The 27930-nt window shown below is 42.5% G+C and overlaps 1 protein-coding gene across 1 annotated transcript in view; it reads right to left on the bottom strand.

Moving 5' to 3' along the window:
* LOC106658266 (uncharacterized protein DDB_G0283357) overlaps window positions 1-23210 on the bottom strand; it is a 116105-nt gene extending 92895 nt beyond the window's left edge. Inside the window, exon 1 of the mRNA XM_023460819.1 lies at window positions 22711-23210. Coding sequence (XP_023316587.1) covers window positions 22711-23195 — 485 coding nt within the window. The 5' untranslated portion in view covers window positions 23196-23210. The remainder of the gene's footprint in view (window positions 1-22710) is intronic.
* Window positions 23211-27930: the final 4720 nt, after the last annotated feature.

The raw sequence follows: 27930 nt of genomic DNA on the forward strand, positions 1-27930 counted from the left end.
TTTCTCATTTTTGTGTCTATTGAGATTACCTTTATTGCTAAATGTTTTGTCACAAATCTCACACGGGAATGGTTTCATATGTATTTTTTTTATGTGTATTTCCAGATTACTTTTGTCTTCAAATCTTTCGAAGCAAATGTCACATTCAATGGGTTTGTTAGGATGATGTACTGAATTTATGTGAGCTCTTAACGTATCCTTGCGGGGATATGACTTGAGGCAAATTCCACAATCGAAGGTTCTGTGCTCATGAACTTTATTTTTGTGTTCATAGAGGTTTTGCTGGTATGAAAATGTACTGTCACAAATGTCACATTCGAAGGATTTACTCTTTTTATGTACTCCATTCATGTGAGCGACAAGGTAACTCTTGCGTCCATATGACTTCTGACAAATCTTACACTCGAAAGGTTTACTGCGAATATGTATTTCAACAATGTGGAGTTTCATAATATTTTTGTTTGCAAACGATTTCTTACAAATATCACACTCAAAGGGTTTTCTACGTTTGTGTACTGCATTTACATGAATTCTCATACTAGATTTTCTTGCAAATGATTTGTCACAGAAGTCACTTTTGAAGGGTTTGCTATGATCATGTACTTCGTTCACGTGACGTTGGAATTGTGATTTCTGTGCAAATGATTTGTGACAAATGTCACATTCAAAAGGTTTGCTACGATCGTGTACTGCATTGATGTGAGATTTGAGGTAACCTTTGCGTCCATATAATTTGTGACAAATGTCACATTCGAAAGATTTGTGATAAATATGGACTGAATTTATGTGAGATGTGAACTTATTTTTATATCCAAATGACTTATGAAAAATGTTACGTTTATACGGTCTAATTTTGTCAACTACCGTATTCGTTTGTTTTTTTATACTAGCTCTTGCTGTTCCTAGACACATTTTTGACGTATGCGAGGATGGTTTTTCTTTTAGAGTATTTTCAAAATTTTGTAGCTTCTCATAATTAGCTAGTTTTAAATAAGAGTTCACATGAAATTGACAATTTTTTTCATAATTAAATCCTTTTTTTATCGAAATCATTAGACTTTTTTCATTCGTGTAATTGGTCAGAATTTCGTTTTCTTTCTTCACAATAGCTTGAAAACTTTGATGCTCGGATTTGCACACGGTTGTAGATAGAGACTTCGGTTCTAGTTTAATATCTTTGCACTCAAAATCGATGAGCATAGTGTTATTCTTATGATTTGCCTAAAATTTTAATTGGTTAAAAATGTTGTCAGTGAGAAAAAAAGAACATAATTCGAATCATACCACATCCACCGATAATTTATCAAGCGGTACAGTTTCAAGGTTTTCAGTTTTGCAAGATTCCACCAAATCGAAAATATATTCGTCCGTTGCATTCGTCAAGGTATCGCTCGGCTCTTCCTTCACCCTGAATATCAATCAATCGTTTATTAGAGATGTCTCAGAAAATTATAATGGCATAGAAACAGACACGAAAATCATACCATATTACTTCTTTGTTTCTATCCATCACTTGCTTGATTATATGTATTAGCACTGTAATTTTTCACTGTATACACTAAGAAATAATTGAGGTTATGCGCCTCGAGTAGCCAGTACTGTACTTCAAGATTTCAAGTACGTACTTGTACCCTATTATGGAAACAATTTGTAAACACTGGTTAGTCAACGAAAATTCAGCTTTACACCAATGGATGAACATACCAGTCTATAGGTTAGAAAAGTGATCTTGCGACTGCTATAAGCAATCAGAGGCCACAATAAACAAGCGGTATCTGCGCCGCCGTGTTGTTCGCCTCTGCGCTCGAAACCCAACATCGGAATGTACGACTATAAGGCGATTAGAGTTGTCACTTGATGTAGCCTTATGTGCCGAACGTTGAAACCAGGCAGTTCTTTGAAGCGAGATGCTGCATGTTTAGTTTTATTACAACGGAGACAAAGATCACTTATGTTTTCAAGAAACCATGATTTGTACGACTGAAAATTTTGTCACTTGACACGTATATAATGGAGGTTGATAATATTGTTGATTGTAGATCTAGAAACATTAGGAATTACAGGAAATACTTAGAAGATGCTGGTATTGTCAAAGGAATGAGTAGTTATATTACGGGAGAACACAATTTTTCGTGCTCTGAAACACAAAAATAGAGATAGACAAAATACCTATCAAACTTGTATTGCTTCTTCATGTTTCTGAGACCTTAATGAACTATACCCAAAGTATATTATGAACGGGTGTCTATATAAAGTACGTGTAAGTGACAAGAAATTCAATCGTGATTTTAGTTTTGAATTATAAGAATTTTTTTATAGAATTACTCATTTACGCCATGAATATATCTGCAATGCCGCGCGCGCAATCGATTAAGGGAGATAAAATTTGCCCCGTGAGCGCGCCAAGGAGCAGAGGCGCGCATCTCAGCGTTTATATACTTTTAAAATTGATGCCTAGACTCTACAACGATGCTCCAGCATTGCAGACACACAAATCTTATTATAGACGAAATCCGCGGGCTGCTGCTTGATTAACTTTGCGGTATTCCTCAGGCCGCCTGCGCATATCGCAAGTAACACCAAAGTAGGTTTTCCATTAACGCGTTCTCCGTGCGCAAACTCGTTATGAAGAATCGTCAATATAATTCGAACTTCGCTGTACACTTTAAGAATAAAAGAGAAACAAGATGCAACAAAGACATTAGATTCCAAATAAATTTTCATAATCTTTAATATGAGCGAGTTTCGACTTTAGGACAAAGAAAAAGCAGATACTAGATTGTACCGATTTCGTACTCGTCCTTCGCTACTGCAAATTATACACTTGCACGCGGGTATGTACATGCGGCGATTTTTGCAAAAACAGCAGCTGTATGTTATAAGTGTATAAACTCGCGTTGGACGATGCGCGCACACATATCCTTCGCCTCTCGCCGGAGAGTGACCGCAAACGTACGCCTCTAATTTTCTAATCTCCCCCTGAACGAGAAGGGCTTGCGAAATATCAGTCGGAACTTCTCGAGCGATCGTGCTCTGTAACGAGGCCGCCGTGCAGCCGGCGCAATCGTTACGAGTCTCGGCTTGTGCTCGTCGAGCGCTGATCGAGTTTCTTATTCCCCAATGAGCGCGTGTCGACTTGCGCATGCTGCAGCAGTGGTAGTACACACAGCGGCAGCGAGTGACAATCGATGCCAGATATGGCACTGACGAGCACAAGTACTGTGCAGTACATAAGATCGAGCTGCGAAATAATGAAAATTGACGTTTCAATGCAATTTTCACGAATGGAGATGCCGATTTTGACTCGACTATATACTCAAGCTCCGTCGTGTCAAGACGATTTTTCGCTTCTGTATCGTGTACTCTCGCTAGAAGGTATTTCGAATTTCGTTTACCGAAGCTCTCGCTCATGCGAAGGATTGATTGCAGTGTAGCTCGGGCCCTCTACCTCGCACTACTAACTATACCTACGTATACAAGCTCGCTCGCTCTATCCGCTCGTGTAGCGCAGCCGAAGCTTAGCTACACTATACAGCTATGGGCAAAGCCTGTATCTCTGTTCCAACTACCGTAGCGATGTGTATTCGCGTTATATAGAGCTGCAGTGCGCTTACACGCGCCCGCTCGATTTTAGCTTTCATGCCGCGCGCGCCTAATACCCAAAGCTTGTATATAGCTTTCGTCCGTCCGTCCGTCCGTCCATCGCAGGCTGCGCATTCGGACTCTCTATCTACATTATGAATTGTCCATATACGCGCGTGTACGGTACGATGTTTACAATGAAAATCGTTAAGCCAAAACCGGACAATTCAATTTTGAATACTTTTCTTTCTTTTAATTCGCTCCGATGAGAAATTGCTAAAAAATTATTAGAATTCAAAGCGAAAAGAGAGACAGAGAGAACGAGAGAAAGCTAGAGCCGAGAAAAAATGCAGCGCATACGAGGGTACGACCCGATATCAATTTGAATTGTACTCGACCGTCCGCGTATATGTATTAGGAATGGGGGGTTGCAAAATCAATGGGGCTGATTTTGTTGCTATAGCGAACTGTATGCGGCACACAGGGTGCCTTCGGTGTATAGCGCGAGAGTAGCAGCGGCAGCAGTCGCAGCTCCGCTGCACATATACACGCAGACGCACGTGGCCATAACCAATGCGAATTTTACACAGGAAAAGTTCATTGACATCGCTTTTATGTTCTCTCTCTCTCTCTTGGTGTATGTATGGGTATAAAGCTCATCGCTTAATACTTCAACTCTTTTATTTTTTCATTCCGCCGAACAAAATACAGCCGCCAGGCCGCAACGCTACCGGCCCATGTTTTCCCCCGCGCGTTAGACTGCCCCTGCCCCCACCCCTGCAACACACATGCTTGCATGCATGCAAACTAAACCCTATTTTCGTTTGAATGTGCAACCGACGTAGCTAGTTACTTTTTCAATATTTGTACTTATTTTTGTTCATTTTTCCACGCGTCCATAACAGATTTTCCACAAAATAATATCTATTTTATATTTACATTCGCGTACAAATTGCGTAATCTTGACGTCATATATCACGAATACGCGTTCGCTTAATCGTTTATGTTTGCTCTTCAATTTGCAAGCCGCTTGCCGCGGAATCAACAAAAAGTAGTTAATCAACAAAACGAGATAGCCGAACGAGTTGTGAGAAGTAATAGTAGTAGTAGTCTCTGAATAAGCAAAGTGAAACAGGAAATGAAAAACTTTTTTGATTATCTTGCTTCATTATTTAACATAATTTTTTCGAGAGCCTCTTGCAAAACTTTGGGGGCTGTGTATGGCTTGAGTGCCAAATCCGTAAGGACGGCTGCTATACATACACGAAGCTTGGAGTGCGCGCGCAAAGCCAGCGCGCAGAAACTTCGAAAAGAAAAACTTTTTCAAGTCGGCAGCCCTGCAGTGGATGAGTGAAAAAAAAGAAGGATGAAAAAAAAAGAAAGGAAAAAGAAGCTGATGAAAATTGGCAAACTGTAAGACTGCGAGAATCAGTGAAGCTACTTCAATTACCTTAAAAAGAAATCATGTAAAGCTCGTAAGAGGAAAGCGGTTTTGTTTGACTTCTTTTTTCATGGGTTATGGGCTAGTTTCGTTCTATGTGCTTGGCAGACCGACTCTTTCTCTCTCTTTAGTTTACTCGAGTGGTGCATACGTACCGAATTTGTGCCCTTAAGCCTTTGGAGGAAGTTACACCGAAGAGCTTAAGGGATATCCGCATGTAAAACCGAAACGCGTCTGCGCCTCGGCGCTGCACATACGACTCAAAAACGACTATTGGTATAGTTTTATCAATTGTATACTAATCGACTCGCGGATCTGCCGAGCTTATGCATGCGTGAAAATCTTTCCAAAGCAATTATCAAAGCATACCCGATGAACACGAGGCTGTGGTAGCTCGACGCGAGAGCAACTACTAATTTTAATAAAAGCAACATTTCAATGAAAATTATGGCAAGCTAAACATCGTTAGCGCTGTAAAAGCCTCGAGTTGCACGTGTGTATGTGTATGTTGCACGGCTGAAAACGTATAGAGCATCGTAGCATCGTTCGTCTGCAGCTGCACCCTTAGTAAAAATCAATACAAACCGAACGAGTGCGCACGTATACGTGTTTGCGCGCGTCTCTATATATACGTATATATATATAGGGTGAAGCTTATCCGTTATAGCCGCGTGTATTACTGCTTAAAGCTTTCGTGATGTTTATTTACCAAGACCTCGCCTTAAAACCACTCCTAGAGGCTGCTTTATGTATACATCGGCGTCGTTTTATACAGGCCGTAGCTGCGGCGGCGGCGAAATAACAAAAATACTCTTTTCAGCCGCGCACACGCCCGCTCTCCTCGCTGTACAGGAAAAGTGCCTGCAGTAGTTGCGCATAAAATCGAACGTTACCCGTTCGCAGCTTTTCATATACATATAAACCTTGTGCTATGGCGATGATCCAATGACTTATAACAATCGCCAAATGAGCCTATATCGATGCGAGAAGCAGTAGCGCCCGTGTGTGCGTGTGCATATATGACTCGGCGCGCGCAAGGGTTGAAACAGGCTTGAAATTTTTCCTAACTTTTACGCCGTATATTGTATAATCGTGTCATAACAATAAGCCAGAAAGATAAAAATCTAACGATTTATCGCTGTTAGTAGCTGTATATATAAGCTGCGCACACGGCCCACACACACACACACATACGAACATCTGTGTACGCGAATGTATATAATACGGGCAAGAGGCAGCAGCAGCAGCAACAGCAGCAGCAGCGACGTGTAGCGGGTTATTATATGATAATGGTGCGGTGTGTGTTTCGCGTAACTTTGACGATTACACGAGTACACCGCGCCGCCGCTCACGAGGCTACGGGGGTTACTTAGTTATTAAGGGGGAATTTATGCGAGCACGCGAGCTCTACATTATACGGCGACTTAGCGAATTCTCCGAGGCTGAATATGTTGTTGTACGTATGTGTGCCGTGTGCGCAACTTTACTTCGGCTACATACAACCAACTCTATCGCTGCTGCATACACAGTACATACGCGTAAATAGTCCCTTATTTTATTTATATTCGTTGTTGTTGTTGCTGCTGCTGCTGGCGGTTTATTAACTCGAGTCACCGAGTAATAGTTTTTCAACTGGAAGCCGAATCGATCTCAATAAAACTAAAGTATATGCGCTTGGAATCATCATTTGTATCCTGCACGTACCACGACGTGTGCTGTTGCCTAGTTCTCGAAGCCTCACACAGCCCTGGGCGTGGAGATGGAGAACTTCCGAGGGATGAGCGAGCCAAAACGCAAGTCGCTTGCCGTATACGCGCACGACCAGCTTGCCAAACACTTTCACGATTGTCTGCCTGAAATTTGTTGTTTCTTTTTCGGTGTGCTTAGCTCCGAAAGTCTAATAGAAACTTTCGCTTGTTATGTTTCGTTACTTCGAGACCATGCTTCGACTTATACAAGTATTTCTACTTTGCCACTTGCAGATTTACGAATAAAGGTACTCGCCATCTAGCGGTGGAGTTTTCAAGTGATATTAATGTGGTTAAAAACTGGTCAGTATTACTGTGGTTAAAAAATAATTGTAGCAGAAAGACTAAAATAAACAATCCAATAAATGGTTATTATATTTTAAAACATTTATATCATAATTTTTGGTTTTTAGGCCATTATCAATGTTAAGCATTTCTATCCAGAGTTGTAGACACTTGCGTTCAGTTTGATCAGCAAGTATAAATTGGGGATTTTAATGACTATCCTAATTTACCTTGATAGTTTTAGTACCTAATCCAAAACTATATAGATGTTTGATGAAAAAATTGTTACGGTGCATTAATTTAAAATTTGTACTGATTTTTCAACTGATAAAAGTGCTTACTCATTGTAAGGACGTCTATGCCAAAAGTGAATGAACAATCGCCTGAATTAACAAAAAGTTTTTGTACGAATCTAGGTAAAGGCAATGGCTTTTGTTATATTATGATTGTCAAAGCGTTGCTTAATTCAAAAGAAAACCGGAAACGATGGAAATGCACAACCCGTAAAAACCGAATGAGAATATTTGAATAATTTGTTTAGATGTAACGATGCGCGGACCCATTGGAGAAATTTCGTTGCCAACCTATCCTCTACACTTGGATCGAGAATCCTTGGCCAAGTTGGACAAAATCCAACTCAACGGTCACATCTTTTGCTGATGAAATATTGTTTGAGTGGCAAGCTGACGTCAGCACATGTGTTTTTGTAATTAAGGTTCAATTGCAGAGTGGAACGGTGACATTTTGCAGCAGTAAAAAATCCTTCAGTTAAAAATAAAAATAGCCATTTCACCAGCGAAAGCCGTACAGTTTTGTTAATTTTTTTTAAAAATCAATATTACTCATAGTAAAAAACCTAATGAATTATTCAGCAAATGAACAACTCTAAAATATCATTTTACGCGAAATGGTGCAATAATGTACATTTCGCGATAATCTACGACATTGTGTATGCTCGTTGAATAAACCTTTCAAAAATAGGCGAACTGAAGCGGAAGCTGGAACTGTATCAAAACGCCGCTTGGAAATGCGAGTTACGCATGAGCGAAAGCACGAGAGAAAAATCATCACTCGTTTGGGTTAAGAGGGCAGCGATCAATGGTAAATGGGTTGATGATTGGAAATAATGATTTTTCTCTTCATCGTCGAATGACTAATGAAACGTTGTCTATTATTCAGAGAATCACTCATATGTGACATGATATAGGTACAATAGGGATGATGCATATGCACAACAACACACGCATACACACACATAGAGCAGAAGAGGAGAGTGAGGGCCGGTGGTTAAATACACTGTCTACGCAGTGATTGGATGTTGCTGGGAAATCTAGGAGATCACACGTATACGCACATGTACACGTAGCGACGCGGCGAGTTCGTGCAATTAATCAGACGAAATGCGTTATGCCGGCCCATAAGCCGGGAATTTGGCGTTGCCATGACGTCCGATATCTCTCTCTGCCTCTCTGTCTGTCTGTCTGTCTGAACCCATGCATGCTACAATATACATGCGTGCGTGCACCCGCCCGCCTGCCTGCCTGCCTGCCCGTTGTATGTGTACCTATAGCTGCTGCCATACGATTTTCAACAATCGTTCACGTGCAACAATCAATAACGATAATGTTTGAATGCGATGAAATTCTCGTTAGTCTGAACCGCCTTCGTTGCTATTCACACATTTGCTGCTGATTTTTGCCAGTGAACGCGAATATCGCACAAATGCCATTTTGCTCTGTGTAAAATGCTCCAGCCTCGCTCTTACGATCGATGGATCAAAATTTGTCAAGTGTCGCACACGTAACCACGTCGTTTTTTTTATATCAAATGTACAGTTATAATCGGTCGATCTCGAGCAACAATTTCGAGTTTGGATGCTGCTGCTGCTGCTGCCGTTGACTGTCACGTTGTTATTGTGAAAATCGGCCGATTTCTCCTCTTACTTATTTATGTGGGCGCGAGCGTTGACAAATTGTCGCGCGTATAAGAAAACCGAGAACCCTTCGGCTCAGCGACTTGAAAGTCGCAAAGCAGCAACTCGAGTGGTTTTGCACCTACTTGTCTCGCGAAACAGATATACACATGGAAAGAAAAAAAAAAGAAAGAAAGAGCCCAGCGAGCCCGGCGATGAAATTCGGTGTTTTTCCCATCCGAGCGTGGAACAGCCAAGTTGAATATAAGAGAGGAGAGAGAGACGATCTTCGAAAGCCTGATGTGTGCAACATAAATTGCAAAACTCGCCGATCCCAATAAGTTACAAGGTAATGGTAATTTTTGTTATTTTCCAACAAATTCATTAACATTGCTATACTCGAGTCCAAGGATAATTTGCAGTAGTATACCAGGAGAGCAACTTTGGCATCGTGATTATGTTAATTGAAAAGTGGAGTAGAAAAAGAAGCTGCCACGATTGGAAGCAGCAGCAGCAGTAAAGGAAGAAGCGATACACGGAGCATACGGAGCACTTTCGGCCAATTCTGGCGATCTTCTCTCGATCTCGTGTACGTATACCAAGTATGAAAACTTTAACATCACGAGCACTTATATCTCTCAAGTATCAGAGATAATTTCTCAGCTGCGTGTGTTCCATTTATTGACACGCATATAATATTTATGGTAAACCGGTTTTTTTTTCGCTTTTCATCTGCGTTATTTTGTTTTCGCTTCTCGTGTATCGCTCAAGTACACGTGTATGTACTAATCCATCGTGCACCTCATTTCGTTTATTGTTTATGACTTCGATAAGTATATAAACGCGATCGTATATGACTGCCCTACGTACACACACATACTTACAGGAGAGGGCGAGTTATTTTCGCGTGTACACGGAGACTCATAACAATTTTTTGTGCGCCGCGCGCAGTCATTCCCTCAAAAGATATAACAGTGTAGTATATTTTAATAACTCGAGCCATTACATCAACGCAATTTCGTTGGCGTCTTTTTTTGCGTAATATTTAATCTTTCTCGAAACGAGAGATGAATAATCGTACGTGAATTTCCTCTCAACATCTCTCTCTCTTATTTGCTCCTCGCGGCGCTCGCGCGAGCGAGATTGCGACTGTGTGCGAGGGCAAATCTTTGGCAGAGCGAGCGACATCAGAGAACGAGCATCAAATCAATTCGTCCTTCCGTATATGCATACGTAATGGATAAATTTGCGACCGAGAGCGTCGAGAGAATCAAGAGAAAAAGGAAAGGATCGGTGCGGAAAAAAAGAGATTCAGAAGAAGAAACGGATTGTATTTGTAGAGGACGTGTGGCGCAATCTCCGATGAGCCATCGTGATATACGCGTGTGCAAAGAGAGCGAGAGGGATAGGAAGCGTGACAGGCAACTCCCAGGCTCCTATATATGTGTGTCCGAGAGCTTCAAGATAGATTGAAAATCGCACGAGCATAGCGAGAACCGAGAGACTTGGCCAATTGCTTCGACCGTAATACAGAATCGCTCTCTCCGTTTGTTTGAGCTCCGATACTCTCCCTTGCAAGATTCAACAGCGACGAGCACGCATTTGCTCGTACGCGAGCGAGGAGTGGTAAAACGACCATTGTCCGAAGGCATTTTTGCGTAAGCTAATCGCTTCTCTTTGAAAACATTACGAGCACTCGCACATACGCGTTCACTTACGGGGCTAAAAATAATTATAGATTTTTAAAGGCTTTTCCGAATGCAGATGATGATGATGATGTTGGCAATGGTGGCGATGGGTACGACCGAAGGGGTCGATATCTTATACTCGCGCACGTTTTCCTCGGCTCTGAGCACTCAAAAGTGAACGGTTCGGAGAAATGCCGCATAACGAAGCAGAAAATGAAGCTCGGGAGAGCTTTTGGCTCGATGCGTCGTCGTCGTCTCGTATACCGCTCGAGCTCTTCGCGTTTAATACCTCGTTTTCCAGGTTTTGCGCTTGAAATTTTCCGTGCTTGCCAAGAGCGAGAGGAAAGTCTCGCAAACTCGTCGGGCCTTGAGTAATTGAAAGATGCCACCCGATCGAGAAAGTAGAGAAGAAGCGAGAGAGAGAGACAGAAATATAGGGATAGGGTGGTGGAGCGAGAGATGCGAAACTGATTTTACACCGTGTATATTTTCAACGAAACAGCAATTAAAACTGGCGATAAATCAATGAAGGCTGCAAAAATAAAAACTGACGCATAATGCGTGACGAACGAGCGAAATGAAATGGAATAAAATAATGGCCATTTAGATAATGTGTTTATAGCGTAACGCGCGCCTCGTTCAAAAGGTACGAAAACGCAGTTGTAGTAGTATTCCTACATCGCTGCTACGTATACAATAATATATATAACACCAGCGAAACAAGAACGATACGCATTTATCACAGCTGGGCCAGACTTTGCATAATTTAGCCGTCTTGGGTCGAGGCAGATGTTGGAAAACAGCTGTTATATAGACTCGGGCATACATACGCACGGCGAGCTTGTGTAAGTACACAAAGCCATGTAACCGAGTTTCTGCGAGTACGTATGTACTGCACACATGTACACAATTGCGATGCGAGAAAACTGATGCCACATACGCGCATATTGCACTCATGCATATGTGTCATATGTGTGAAAAGTTTAAGCGAGCTTCTTGCCCTATCCTATCGATGCAATTGCTCAATCGCTGATTTTCTCATTTCATTTTTGCAGTTCGATCTCTCGACATTTCATGCAGAAAAAAAAGTCGACGAGGCATTGAATAATATTTTACAGCATAGTTGATGAAAGAATTTTGAAATATTTCATTTAATTTTGTAAAAAGACCCGCTTTGCAATATTGCATTCTCGACGTGGCGCGGCAACTGATGCAACTTTTGCCATTACTTTATTGCGACTTTACCCCCTTCGCAATATATATGTATATACATGTGAATGGAGGCGCGAGCGCGAAAGCGAGTCGAAAGGTAAAAATCATGAAAAAGTACGTATATTTTCTCTGAATTTTATGCTTCGCAAAAAGAAGCTCAAAAAGAAAACAATCGGTCTTTTCTTTGACAAGTTCAAACAATATAATGGCGACGCGCGCGCAAAAGACATTTTTCCAGCAAAAACACGGCGATAACAAAAGTTTTCGCATATATACATCAGCAGCGGCGGCGACGACGACGACGAGCGCGCATATAAATAAAAATGTTAGCTCATTTATCGTTATAAGAAATCAACCTTCATAGTAAATTGATACTTTCCGCACAAAGGTTACACGCGGTACGTAAGGCTGCTCTATCCTGTGCGATATGGCACATACACACACATCTATACTTTGTGTACCTCCTTTTATTCAATCGATGCAGCCTTTTCTCACTGTGTTATTATTTGCGCTCTTTTCATTTACTGCACGCGTAGAGTCTCTTTCTCCTTCGTCTATCGTAGTGATTCCTCATTGTCTCCGGACGCGCGATTCAATTGTTGTATTTACACTGCTTCGCGAGCCAAAGAATAGGAATTGGACACGTATAAAGAATACATCTATAGGTCGTATTTAGTGGAATCGCCGCGTGCGTTAGCGGCGAAGCCTTTCGTGCGTCGAGCGTTTGACGACAATAAAGAGAAAAAGCACCGGTTTCAAAAAAATGAGAGAGAGAGAGAGATGGAGAAAAACGCGTAACAATAAGAATTTCGCACATTTTGTCGCTTGGCATTTATCGCCGTCGAGATAAGTCCGCTCGCGCTTGTCAAACGTTTCCATAGTTTTTCAGTCGAGCTGTGTGCGCAGTACGTACCAACCTATATCTATATAGGCGTGCGAAATGCGAATCTTGATTCGGGAAAAAAAATAGGACTGAACGATCGGTCGACGTTTGTGCCATGGTGTGACTCGGATATTTTATCTCTTGACACTTTTCGGAGTGGTACGAAATTCCCTAGGTTTGCTCAATGTAAGAACTTTTTTTTTATTACCAACCTATACACCTAGCGCGCCGCACACGTTCGAGCCTTTTTCTCTATCTATCTCCAGCTCGAGTTCGCTCTTTCATTCGACTGCGAAACGGGCGCGTGTCAGCTAGGCTAAAAGGGAGCTTCGATGCATTCGAGATTATTTTTTTTTCTAACCTTTTATTTTATTTTTTTTGCCTTCGCAACATCTAGGTATATAGGTACGTCTCGATCGAAAAACGTGCCAAGTATAACGTGTGCGGTGTACGGTAGGCTATTACTCCAACGTCGAGTGCATACGTATGTATTTTTTTTTCGTAAAAATTTCGACAACTTGGATGGCGCGCGAGTTCGCCCGTATCATTCGAGATCACCGAAGCTCGTATTATGACTCTCAAGAGGTGCACACTCGACGACAGTCAGATATACACATTTTTATGTAAACTTTGGCGAGAGGTAATTCAAGAAAACCTATAAAATCGTCATTTTCACGCCGAGGTGGTTAATTAACGGCGCTCGAAGCGCAATGCAATCATGACGGTTTTGTCGCGTCACGAATATAGGAAGTCGATTTAATAACGTCGCGCGCACACTCGCAAGAAAGAGAGATTAAGCTTGCAGCAGTAGTATACATATTATGTCGTCGAAAAAAAATCAAATTTTCGCGCGGTGCACTTCTGCGTTGCATAAAACTTGTCGTTTTTTTTACATCTACGCTGCATCTGCTTCATTGACTATAATACGATGTAAAGTGTCCTTTCTAAAAGTGACTTTCGCGCAGAGACACATGGCATAAGCACTGCGCGCAGCGATCGTGACGCGATGATGCACATAATGTAATATATATATATCTAGTAGCTGCATCGTATAGTTTGTTTCATATAAAGACAATGTCTCGCGCGACAGATTCGACACTTGCTGTGAGCGAGAAATCCCCGCGATGAGTAAATAAAATGTGATTAGCTCGTTGCGCGAACGTATCACGACGTATGAGCTGCCGCTATTACTACTGCTCTCGACGACTATCTGTGTACACGGGAGATTCACCGCGACTGCAGCGAAAAAGAGGAAGTGTATGTAGCTAAAAGAGATGCTGTGGAAGATGAAGCTGAAAACCGGTTCTCAGCGCGGCTGCTGCTGATGTTGCTGCTGCTGCAGAAAGAGAGAGGACACCTATACTTCGCCTTCTCGGATTAACATATTAAATGCTGTAGGTACGCGCTATATATAGATATATGGTTGCCTCGAGAGCACGAGTTTGTGGTCATTGGGTTGAGGGACGCGAAGATTTACATGTATATTGCACGAATATATACCCAAAGATTGTCTATATTTGCGTATGTGTGCACATTAAATATGTTTCTGCTGCTACTGCTCTTTGCAAGTGTAAATTGTACTATGCGCTGCTCGACTTAATCTACCCGTGAGCTATTCAATTTTGTACTCTCCAGTTGATTGCTACCTGACGCATAATATACTCAAGAAATACATTTTAGTTTTAATGTTTTCCTCTTCCGTGCTTTTTCTTTTATTTTTCGTTGTTTTCATTGCATCTTTGGTAAAACAATGGAAACTTGATTCGGTTTCGTGTAGCGAGTTGACGATCACGTTAAATCAGCTCGAGTTTTGTAATCATCAAATATCTATGAAAAATGTACACTGTTAAAAGTAAAAGTTAAAGCCGTTTTGAATAACACAATTATCATCGGGTCAAAAGTATTTAATAAAAATTTTTTGATGCGAGACAGAAGCAATCGATTTGGCTCGTGGCCGATGTGAAATGTGTATGTATACCGCGAGCGCAATATATATATTGTATATACCTGCAAACCTGAGAAATTGCTCGTCACGATCCTCATCGATACGTATAAGCCTTTGAGAATTCCTCCTTTGAAATTAGAGAAATGCTTGAGGCCAGGCTTATAAAAGTGCAAAACAGATGCAAAATACACAGAGGTATATATGGTATATTTAAGAGAGCCGCGCACGATGACAAGCTACATACACACACTCACACACTTACGTACTGCAAGGAGCTATTACAATCATTTGATTCATCGAAGCCCGGCACACATCGAAGCTGCTGCCGCGACACGATCGCGCAGCAACTTTACGTATACGTATGTATTGCCATGCATGTGCGTGCGGTACTCGTATACGTGTAAGTACGTGTGGCATTAGTAACGAGATGCTCCTTTGATTGATTTATGACGGTCGAATGCTAATGTTTGCTCAATCAAACGACCTTATTTTTCAAGCACGCCAATCGTGAGGCATTGAACATGAATGCGTATATACAGCCAGCCGACGACGATATACGCTGTAACGAGTCGCCAATAACAATACATTCGATACTTTATATATGTATAAGTAATACTCTTGCAGCGCCTGGCAAAGCATGTAACAAGCGCAGTTTGATATTAAACGTGAGAATATATACGCTTTGACTTTGTATTTCTTTTTTTTTCATTCGCGGACTGCAAGAGTTTAAAAAATCATTTCTCTCTCTCTCTTTATATCTCTTTCTTTTGCGCGCTTTGCCACGCACGCGTGTGTATACACGGTCGATTTCTGATTGCAATCTTTATGTAAGAAGGTCATATTCTCGTAATTACGAGCATTAAATTTATGTATATTTGTATTATACGCCACGTATACGTATTAGGGTGTCCGTTATTTCCCGACTTTTTTGTATTGCTTCTCCCCCCACCTAGATGTCTTCTATTTGATAAGACAATGAGAAAGCCGGGTTATAAAGTTCGAAAAAATGATTTTAAGGTGGCCCCCAAGCGGCTTGAAGCTTACATGTATTTTAAATGGGAAGAACTTAAAAATTTGATTCTCAGCGATAAAAATGATGAAAAAATTTGAAAAAATTCAGCAACCCATGTATTTTATGTATTTTTTGACGAGGAATCGATTGGTGACCTTGAATTTGACCTTGAACATAACCTCAAAGCTACAGAGAACCAAAAATCGTTTTTTTCACAGTGACCCCCATTTTTTATTGCAGATTCGAAAAGAGCGGAAAATTTCATGTCTGATTATGTCTTTCGATTTTTTTTCAAGGGTATTCAAAAGGCGCTGCAGATATAGATAAAGCCCTAACTAGTAAAAACTCGAAAATTGCACGCTAAAATTAGGATTTTATTTGTATCTGTAGCATCTTTATAATGCCCTTGAAAAAAAATCAAAAGACATAATTTGACTTGAAATTTTTCGCTCTTTTCGAATCTGCAATAAAAAGTGGGGGTTACCGCAAAAAAAAACGATTTTTCTCAATATTTTGTTCGCTGTAGCTTTGAGGTTATGTTCAAGATCAAATTCAAGGTCACCAATCGATTCCTCGTCAAAAAATACATAAAATACATGGGTTGCTGAATTTTTTCATCATTTTTATCGCTGAGAATCAAATTTTTAAGTTTTTCCCATTTAAAATACATGTAAGCTTCAAGCCGCTTGGGGGCCACCTTAAAATCATTTTTTCGAACTCTATAACCCGGCTTTCTCATTGTCTTATCAAATAGAAGACATCTAGGTGGGGGGAGAAGCAATACAAAAAAGTCGGGAAATAACGGACACCCTAATACGTATGCACACACACGCATTCGATAAATATTTGAAGCTCCGAAGAAAGTTGCAGTCATCAAGAGTCAAGAGTGTATGCATGCATATGTGTATATACTCCGGAGACTCGGAGGCCTTATTACAACAAGTAATGAGATCGTTTAAAGTACTGTGAATTTATTTCTTAAAAATATTATTGGTGGCTTGATTGGCTAACGGCCACGTCAATGTGCAACGACGAAACGCAGCTCGCGAGCGCATGTGTGTATGCACGCGACTGTGGGAGTGCTCAGAGTCGATCCACCGTACATAAAAGTTCGGTTTTTATTTATTTTCTTTTTTTCCGTTGTTGCTGCGATAATATCTAACTCCCGGAGAAATTCCCGAGTCCGATGAATCATTTCGAATTACCGCGCGTGTAACTTATAATTTCTCCCGCGCATCGGAACGATCATCTGCAGCAGCAGCAGCATCATCCCCGTTCCATTGGGATTCCGTGCGTTGTATCGCGCTCAGGCTCGAAGCGAGCTTTCTCACATCGAGTCGTGGTGTGCATATCTCACGCCACGATTATATACGTATATATTCGCATTCTCTTATGCATTATACGCTACGGGGCACGTTAAGGTTCATAAGTTTGTCAGACGCGATCATCTATTGTCGGGTAGAGGCAACTCTTCCCTTAATTCTTTCAGCAGCAGCCCTCATCGTCGTTCATGGTTTCTTTGCGTTATGTTGTAATTTTTTTTTGCGTGCACGTTGCTCGAGCTCTCTTTGAATCTTTCTTGTCTTAATAGAAGGTATAAAAAACGAAGAAGAGAGCATCGGCCGCAGCATCAGTAGCAGCAGCGCACGATGCAGAGCAAGGGAAAAAGAATGACGACGGCTGAGTGAGGGCTGTTGCTGCCACTGCCACTGGCTCCGAGTTAAAGGGGGCGATAACGGGGCTGCAGTAGCAGAGCGAGAGAGAAGGCAATGGCAACGTTGCTCGGTCGATAGGTCCTGCTCTGTCTGTGTGTGTATACGTGAGCGCGTTAGTGTGCTGCTGCTGTGTTTATACACACAGAGAGAGCTTGTGTGGCAACGTCGCTGCTAGTCTCATCGTCGTCGTCGTCATCGTCGCACCGAGTCTCGTGATGCTTTAAACACCTCTAGCAACGGGGCTTGGCTGATGCTGTTGCTGCTGCTACTGCATCCCTCCTCTCCATGTGCAGAATTATGTATATCTACCCATACATACACGCGCGCGAACATCTCATCTCGCAATGCTTCTTTACAGCCGTTTTAGTGACACTTGCTCTCAATTTTGTTTTCTCTCTCTCTCTTACTCTGTGTATACCAACATTTCATTATAACGCGCGCCCCATAAGTTGCTGAGAACTCTAATGCTCATAATAAACTCGGCAGTTATCTCGGTCTATTCATAATGCAATGATTTGACATTTATTTATGTCTACCTGCGATACGTGTGCTTATCGACGAAAATATAACCGAGACTATCGGGGGCCTCGAATATCGACTGAAACAAGAATTCGAATTCGGCCGCTTCGGAGTCGAGCTTGCATTATTAAAAAATATACATTTCCTTGACGGAATATGGAGCATCTTTGCGTGAAAACTTCAAGGGGTAGATAAAATGTGCGACTCTGTAAAGCTGTGTAATTTAGTCGGCGGTGTAACTCATCTTGTAATGGTTATACGCGACTTTTTTACGATCGTGTAAGCGTGATCGTAATTATCCGAGCTCGTCGTGAAGTTTACGCGCTGTACGCGTGTGCAGTGTGTGTGCGTGAGTTTGTGCATTCGTCTGTGCCAAGAACCGCTTCGAGCTCCTACCCTTTTTCTCTCTCTCTCTTTCTCTCGTTTGCAAATAACGATTAAGAAAAGGCTTACCCAGTAGCAATGCGGGTAAAAGCACTAGCGCGACACATGTCAAGAAGAGCGAGCGAGCGAGCATAGAGATTCATTCATTAATGGATATAATGCGTAGAGGCCATATACCGTAAATATAGTGCGCCTCTGCGTATACGTATACGTGCATGTGCGGCAATAGATAATGATATGCACCTGCACGCGCGTTACAGCTCGTAGTCATCGCGCATAGTCGTCTATCTGCCGTTCATTAAATCACTTTCAATTGTGAAATGTTTATATACATTATATTGTACATGCACGGACGCGCGTACGTAATATACATTTTATATGGAGAGCAAGAAAGGAGACCTAATTTTGAAATCGCATCTCCGCCATGTGCGAACTTATTAATATTTATTTGTTGTCATGTGTTTAATGATCTTCGCGATATCGTTGGGTTTTTGTATGCGCCAGGCTCTCGTCCCAATCATCGCATCGATTCAAAGTGTTCGCGATGGAGAAAAATTGAAATAAAGATCTCGCTTTTTACAATAACGATGTCTCGTACACGAGGCAGTTGTGAAGATCGAAGATGCTCGAAAGTCCAGGAGTAATGTTATAATTCTACCGAACAGCTCGTATAACTCAGCTCGCAACGAACTTTATCATTTCCCTGCTGCACGCGCGAATAAAAAAGAGAATTTCCTGACACTTTCCAAAGCTTTCAAAAGTTAATAACAGTATAAATCCGAATATAACGCTGAATGTGGAATTGCAGCCTGCGCGCAACCTGTTTGGGTATGATATTGCGGATGCTGCTCTCCGAGCACGTATATAAATCGCGGGTAAAACGCACAATCGAACGCCGTATACGATTGCTTTTCATCTGAATTATTGCATTCTTCCGTAAACCTACGTAAAGTTTTCTGCTCGAGATTTAATATGGTTATTTTGTTTTTTTTTTTTTTTTTTAAGAAATGAAGCTAAGAATTGCACGACATCTCGTGACCTCTATTCTCTGAAAGAAAAGCCTCCACGGACTCATAGCCAATTAGCCATACTTACGCGACGTTTTTGAATATACGACCATAAGTCGACAAGACGGGATGCGATTATACGTTACTTCATAGCGTCGTTGAATGAATTTGGAATTAATTAAGAAGGAAAATTTAGCCGATTCTTACCCACTTCACGTAGCGAGGCAGGCACGGCTATATTTTTGTTTTTTATCCTTTGTTGACTTACCTGCAATCAAAAATGAGAAACACATATATTTTTAATGTTTTAGTTCGTTCATATGTGTATAAAGGCATAATAATGTACGTAAGCGCTTGCATTAAATGCAGCCGCTATTATGTATATAAGCTCCGAAAGTAATATGGTAATTTTCCTTTCGAAGGACTATAAATCAAAAACTATTTAACATGTAATATGCAATTCCGTTGGTGCAGTGTCCAAAAATTGCATTCATAAAGTTGCCGAGCGAGCAGGCCGTGCATAACGAAATAATTCTTCCTCCCCAAAATGACTAATAGCACGCGGCTACTTTTTAATAATAATGAACAGTCGTAACGATCGAAGTTGGGCAAAAGGAAAAAAAAGGATTACATTTTTCTGCTCCAATTTTCGACCAACTTTTTATGGATACCAGCCAATATTGTAATTTGTATAATTTTCATGCCTGACAAAAATGTCGAAGTGATAAAGTAGAAATAATAACGCACTTTTCGTAACAAACGTGTCAGAAAGCTTTCGTCACGTCGTGCGCGAGCGAAAATAAAAGAAGTAAACCAATCCATCGGTCAAACTTCGATTTATCTTTGACGTTGCAGCAGTAGGTCGTCGATGTATTAATCACGTTATATGTACATAACTATATGAAAGTCTGGAATTTTTTTCCGTCCTGCACAAAAGCTCAACACAGAGCCATGATGGTAGCTCGACGCTCAACGATGAAAAGAACAGAGGAAGAAAAGCCTATGTGTGGGGTGAGAGAGCCAGAGCTTTAAAGCCCAAAGAGCTTGCGAGAGTTTTGCCCGTACGGGAAATTGTTTTTCTTCTCCCTCGCTCTCGCATGCTTGATTAGCTTATTGCTTGCGCGCATGTCGCAAGATTAATTGAGCTTCTGAGCTTTTCTCGCACAATATATCGGCGAGTATGTATATATCTTTCATCAATTTTACACAATGAAAAAATACCAAGGCCTTTTTTTGTCTATTTAGTCGCAGAGGCACCTGTCGCGCTGAAAGCTCTCGCCGACAACGCAAAAAAAGGAGAAAGAATATAATCCAGGGGGAAAAACGCATTAGATGCGACGCGGCACGGTTTCGTCGCTTCGAGTGTTGTGGTATTTTCGGTAAAAGGCAGTAACAACAGCAGCAGGAGGTCGTTGTCGTCGCCGCCGTATAAAAGCACGCGCACAACACACGAGAGCATGTGCCTTCAAGATGCTGCTGCGGAGAGACGCTCAACGTCGCGAGCAGTACACGCCTGTAACGGATGCAAAACAAGAGTCTCGACGAGTCTCGGTTTTTTTTTTGCTCTTTCTTTTGCTCTTTTTCTTTTTTATGTTTCTTTTTTTCGCTCGCAGCAGGAGAGTTGATACAACTATCCACTATATACGCAAAGCTATTTTCTGCATCCGTATCGCAATTGATTTACGTCTTTTGTCTTCCGCGGCGAAGAAAGTGGCAGAGACTCGCGAGTATAATCGAATATAATAATTTTGCCGACTGCGTTCGGTTCAGTTGTCAACTGTTTCAGCGCTCGTAAGTTAAACGAGTGGCTGCAGGAAATAATTTTAATTAGCGGCAGCACTGCACGCTGTACAGAGAAAAGCGAATTTACACGCGTGCGACAAAAAAAAAGTATAAACAACAAAAACAACTGCAACGTAAAAAAAGAAAAGTAAAAGTGCAGAAATGTCGTTGACACGAGATGCTTCACGGTGATATCCAACCGAAGGACGCTCGGAGCCGGATAAGAAGCGCCAAGCTAGGCTGAGCACTGAACCGCAGAGTACTATAATATGGCCTTCAGAGGGCCGAGAAAGAACGTCGTATACGAAGAAGCAGCAGCCGCACGCGCGAGAGTCGCAAAAATGAAGAAGGTTAATAATAAAGGGATATAATAATAATAATGACAAGCGAGGCAGCATCGCTCGTTGTTTAAAATAAGGCAGCAAAAGGCAGCGCAGCATCCACGAAGACGACGGCAATCAGATACGACCTTGCGGCGCACTCGTTCGCCAGCAATTTCGCAGCCACACATTTTAATACTCGTTTCTTCATATGTGCGCAGACGAGAGCTGCTGCATCGCGGGCACACATATACATATAAGTACATTACATTGATCTTCGGATGCTTTCTTCGACTGCTAATATGAGCTCGTCAGGCGTCGTCGTGTCTTTTTTTACCCGCATAAATACTTATGCGTATGCACCGAGCGCATAGAGTCCGAGGATCCCTTCGCTCGATCGTCCGGTTTTGTTGTTGCTGGTGCTCCGGTGTTTTAAGCTCGATTGGCTGGCGCCAAAGTTCGACAAAAAACGAGCGAAGGCAAGTTTATGTTATTTTTTTGTTCCTGAGAAAGAAACCCTACAAATGACAGGCGCGCAGCCTCCAGGTACATAAAGTCGAAGCTACCGCGAGACATCTCTTTTACGGTATCTGGCAAAAAAATCTGCTGTGTCCGCCCGTGAGTGCGTACGAAAAGGAGGTCGATCTCCATTGTACAAACATATAAAGAAAATCGTTTATCGTTGCGCTGTTGCATAGCGTAAACGCGCAGGCTTGCAGTACGTACGCGCGCTTACGTACATATATGCGGTATGCATTGCAAATTAAGGTGACGCGTCATTTTTTTTCTTGCCCCTCTTTCTCTCTCGTCCGCTCTCACTCTCGACTGCACAGCACGAACGGTATACGGACGAGCGAACGGGCGCGATGGCTCTTTCGTCGAGTGAGAGCGTGCGCGCATAAATCCCTTACTTACACTTGTTTGAGTGCGTATACCGTACGTACATGCGTGAACAGAGACTGCACACGGTCGAAGGCGCTCGTAATGCGCCGAGAGCACATGATATTGCTGCACACGGGCGTCGCGTACGCGTCGCACCCACGTATCGCCTTGATTGCGTAAAGGGCTCGGTCGCTCCACTTTCTTCGCTTCTTTTATTTTTTTCCCCCGCTATTTTTACGCAGTCGCGTTCTCGCGATACATTCCCATATGTATATCACGATGTATGAATTCTTTATGGCGAGATACATATATACAGCAGACGTACCGCTTAACGGTACGTATGTGTATGATATGTATATGAATGCACGGGCACGATATAAATAAAGGCCTCACCTCGTTTTCATACTACTGCCGATTCGGCTGCTGCGCGCGCGGTAATGATCGTCCTGCTGCGGATTATTTCTGAAGGGCAGCGCGTGAAAACGTCGCCGACGCTGCTGCTGCTGCTGTTGTCGTTGTCGTTGTCGTCGACGGCGTTGATACTGCTGATGCCGTTGCTGCGACACGACGGCGGCGGCGAGCGCGTTGGCACGATTCACTCGACGCTGGCGGCCAGCGGCACCGTGATAATGGTAATGGTGATGGTGATGGTGATGATGGTGATGATGGTAATGAAGGTGATGATGATGCTGCTGCTGATGATAGTACTGACGATGATGGTGATAGTAATGCGGTCGCCACCAGAGTTGCTGCTGCTGCTGCTGCTGCTGCTGCTGCTGTTGATGATGATACTGAAGGACGAGGCTACTGTTGCTGCTGCAGCTGTTTATGATTCGGCCGCCACGTTTGTACGGCTGATCGCCGAGTCGCAGGTACATCTCACGCCGCTCCAGCTGTCATATTGATCTTTCTCGCAGTTGCACGTCTATGTTTTTCTCGCCAAATTAATCCGTACGATATCTATTCTCGTCCTGTTGAATTTTCCAGTCGCGTAGCGTCGCATCGAATCGATTGTCTACGGAAAAAAGCACCACTACACTGCACAGTCACACAACCGAAAGCTCGCAAGCTCACACATGATATTCCTCTGCTACTGTTGCTGCTGCTGCCGCTGTACAATTATTGTCAATGGCGGATGTGCTAATTGCAACTTGACTTGAAATACGATTCACTGTATATAATATGTGAGATCGATCAGGACTATATAAACCGAAACTATTAATTTCGCACGATTCTCAGCGACAAAAGCACAGCTCACGAAAGTTATATGTATTTTTGTCGTCGGCAAACACTGTGTAGAGATATCCCGGCACGCAGCAGGCCTGGCCGTAGCTGCGCGAGCGCGATAGGGCGGTGTATCTCCATGGGGGGCGCGCGCGCAGCTCCGTACAGCACGGAGGAGAGAACGAGAGAAGTAGCGAGCGTTGGCGGTATATAGCGTATGGAGCACGGCGGTGCTGGCGGCGGCAGCGGCGTTTCGCAAAAGCTCGAGCACCCCGTCGTCGTGTGTGTGTAGGTAGAAGCCAGAAGAGGAGCACGGCACACGGCTGCACCGGCCGGGCGGATTATTCGCCGTTGCTGCTGCCGACGCCTCGCGCGCCTCGCACACGAAAGAAAGAGCTAGACGGCAAGATACATAGCCGAGGACCGAGAGATGAAACCTCCATGTACGCTTTAAACGTGCGAGTCGATGTGTGTGCGTGTGGCTGCGAGTGTGAGTGCACATGCCGTGTACAGTCTTTGGAGAAATCAGAAGCGCAAGCGCGTCGTACAGCACGATCGCTCGTATTTGTCTTTCGCGCATATGCTTGTAGACTCTCGCGTGGTTTGTAGCATAGTCGAGCTTGCAACACGGCGAGCGCGAGAGCTTTTTACTCCTGTTGTAGTTTGTTACGTTCGCTGACCGATTGATCAAGCTTAAATGTGATTACTTTCGTCTGGCTACTTTATAATATAAAATCGCGAATATATAATCGAGGCTGCGCGCTCAAATTAATTTCAATTTCACGATATGTATATGCGGCCGTGCGGATTACCGAGTAATAATGAATTTTGCGAATTTTCATTACGGCCGCTGCCGGCTGCAAGCTCTCGCGGCGTTTCGCCCACACACGCCGGGCAGCGTGGGCAATTTTTGATTTTAATTTCGAGATAAAGAAAGAAGAGCGAGGGAGACAGGGAGTAGTAAATACCCTACTTGATATTCGTTATCCCGTTTATAAATTCGTTTCGCGCAAATATAATGTCCCAATTCGACGCGGGAATCAAAACACGTTTAATTATAAATTCGAAAACGTTTCGTATCGCACGGATCTTTTTTATCGTGCCGCGCGTAACGTAGGCTCATGTATGCACGTTTATAATGCATATATCCTTGAGCAACGATGCACTCCACTTGTGCAGCGTGTACGCATCGATATTAATGCTATGAAAATAAGCTATACAACTTTTGCAATAGATCAAGCGGCATAATGTATAAAAAGTTCAATGTTAGATTATCAGTACAATGTATACTTGCGCATTGCGCGACAATTATTTTTACTCTTCGCAGTGCTTTTTCATCTGCGCGCGCATCTCCGGCATTTTTCGCTCTGCATTTATTACGCACACAAAGAGACATTTTTATATATATTTCATTGTTTTGCGTATAAAATCAAGAAATGTGTTATATCGGTTAGCGGCGCACGTCGCAATTGGTTTTATTTATGTTAATGGATTCACCTGTCGCGCTTGTGTATACCCGAGAAGGTAGGTAGGTTGGTAGGTAAGAGAGCAGAATTTTATATTGCGTTATATCGCCTCGCCGCTCATTCAACATTGAAACAGGAGGAGAGACAGCTGAGAAAGAGTGGGATTAATGCTGCGCTGCAGCGCGCAACGATGGAGAAAAATGCCGTGGTTGAGTCTATTGGTTTTGCCGAGCCCTCGAGAAATGCACTATTACGACAATTGCGTGTACATAAACTAGGGAGTGCATGGTTTATTACGTGTAAATGTTAGATCAATGAATAAAAATTTGACTTTATTTTTTTGTGTTTTTCAGACGATCGTTTGGTGTGTCGCTGACTGCCCGGCTCGACACTTTCGAAAAAACTGCCTGCCCGTAACTGCGCCAGTGAGAATCCGCATTAGCAGCTGTCGAATTTCGCGGGGCAAGCTTAATCGACACATGTTTTCAGACACACACTCACACACACACACACGGTACATCATTATCCACATGCTCTCGCCGCGACGCGAACACGCGAAAGAAAAACCAAAATGCGCAGGTATACAAGCCCAAGCGCGCGAGCCTGACCTTGATCTCGAGTACAGGCAATTTTGCAGAAAGTATCATCATCCCGTTCAACAAGTAACAGTGATGTGCATGTGAGCGAGTCTTCCCAATCGATCTTTCTTTTTTTCCTCGTCTTTCGCGCGCGCGCGTGATAAATCATACGTTCACACCAGTTTGTGCACAGTGCGAGCGCGTCACGTTATATGTATACTATAGGCTGGGTTTGTATGTATAAAGCGTCCGCGCGAAGAAGCAACAAAAAATACGTGTAATTATCCGTGTTCGAAGAGAAGAAAAAGTGTGTGGAGAAAAGATGGCTCATTGCCGATACACGCGTGTACACACACACTTGGATATCAAGCTTTTTTTCTTTTTTTTTTCATCTGCTCGCTTTGCGACGCGCCGCGCAGACCCACAATTATTCGACGGCGAACGGCGCGTGCAAAAACATCCACCGCTTCGGGCGCGATCCGTAATATATATTACCCATTATATATGTTTAATTTTATTAGAGGTCTTCGGTTGTGCGCGCATTACATGTATACCGCACGCAAGAAGCGAAACGCTCGGGCGCGAGATTTTCGCAAATAGTTTTCGACGATGATGTGTTCTTTTTCAACTTGCTCCGAGAGATGAGACGGTAATTTGTGTAATATTAATGAGCACGCACTGGGTGGAATCAAACATGATACCAAAATTATATAATATTACATGTACGTAGAGAGAATATATACTAATCAATATTTTTTTCACTTGTGGGTTCACAATACTCCATCTGTTGATGAAATCAAAAAGCTAACAGTCAAATACGACATCTTTGATAACAATGAATTTTCTTACAATACAAACGAATTCTGGAATATTGATCCTTATTTTCTTACAAAAATATAATTAATTTTGCAGATCAATCAGCAGCTGTGTCAAAAAACTGTTAGAAATAAAACTTTTACAAAATTTCACAAAAAAATGAAGTCTAAGCAAATCAATGAATTTACTGTTCTATAAACAAAAGTCCTATATGATGTTTCCATAAGAAAATGATAATTTTCAAGTGTTTTCTTTATTTTATCTACATGATTGTGAAAATTGTGCATCTAGTGCATCGTTTACATTCAATATCTGTCTCCGATCTTGCGTCTGATTATTTTTGGATTATACATATGGTTCGAGACGTCTGCGAGCTCATCTTAGTAGTTGCAATAAAAGAGACAAGGCCGCGCGCATATTTCAACGATCGTGCGTGGCCCGGATTTTTTCCTCGCCGCGTCTGCGGTTTTGAATCGCGCACAGGATGGGAAATTGATTTTCACATGCAAAACGAGCTGCGCAGTACATAACTTATAATGCGTGTAACGATGCGAGCGCGCGTGCAAGAGATAATTTAACCAAAAGACGAATGTTGCACTCGTTTCTTGGCTGGAGTTTCACGGACGATTAAAAAGTGAAATTGTTTTTTGGGTGACATCATACTTCACTTGTGTGTACGTTATACCCTTCACGAACGCAACAACGATGCCACCGCCGCCAACGCCGCCGCCGCCGCCATCGCTGCAGTTCTCGATATTTTACATAAAACATAATGATTTATCATCGCGGCCGAGCCAAAGATATTCGGCCAACTATCCCGTTGATCTTTTTTCCTTTTTGCGGCTCGCGTTCGACTGGCCGGAGATTAAATACACGCGCGCGGTCGTTTAAAAAAAATCGAAACGATCATGAATCAATGTTTAACTCGCGCCGGGCTCCGTTGCTTTGCACCGCGGCGATCGCGCACATGCCCACACGTGAAAGCGATCGTGTAAAGCAGCTCTTTCTTATATCCCTCGCTTGTTTGCATAATGTTTCTTATCACAAAGCGAAAATAATTTTCGTTCATCTGCAGCATGACGAGCTCTTTATAAGTATAAGACTCTTGTACTTGAATAATTGATACCTTCCAGTAGAAAAATCGTCGAAAAAAAAGTTGTACACACACGCGCGTCGCGTCGCTCAATGCCGGCGTGCGGTCGAAAATTTCGCAAGTTACGGGTAGATCGGGTATATTATAGCAGTGGCTATCAAATCTTATCGCGCGCAAGAGAGTCGTTGGGAAATATTTAAATAGCTCATTTGTTAAATGTAGCCGGGCTTGCGAGATCGAACGTGGCCGATTGTGTGTGTGTGTGTGCACGCTGCAGCTTCGAAGCTTCCACAAGCGTACGCGTGTGTGTTTATTATATTATATTCGTGTTTCGCGATACGTGAATTTCTGATGGCAATGCAGGATAACCCAAATATTATCCCTCTCTCCCTCTCTCTTTTACCAAGACTCGGGCCAGAGATAGTATCGAATTTTG

The sequence above is a fragment of the Trichogramma pretiosum genome, unplaced genomic scaffold (assembly GCF_000599845.2).
Source record: "Trichogramma pretiosum strain Unisexual culture from Peru unplaced genomic scaffold, Tpre_2.0 scaffold6, whole genome shotgun sequence".
Lineage (NCBI taxonomy): Eukaryota > Metazoa > Arthropoda > Insecta > Hymenoptera > Trichogrammatidae > Trichogramma > Trichogramma pretiosum.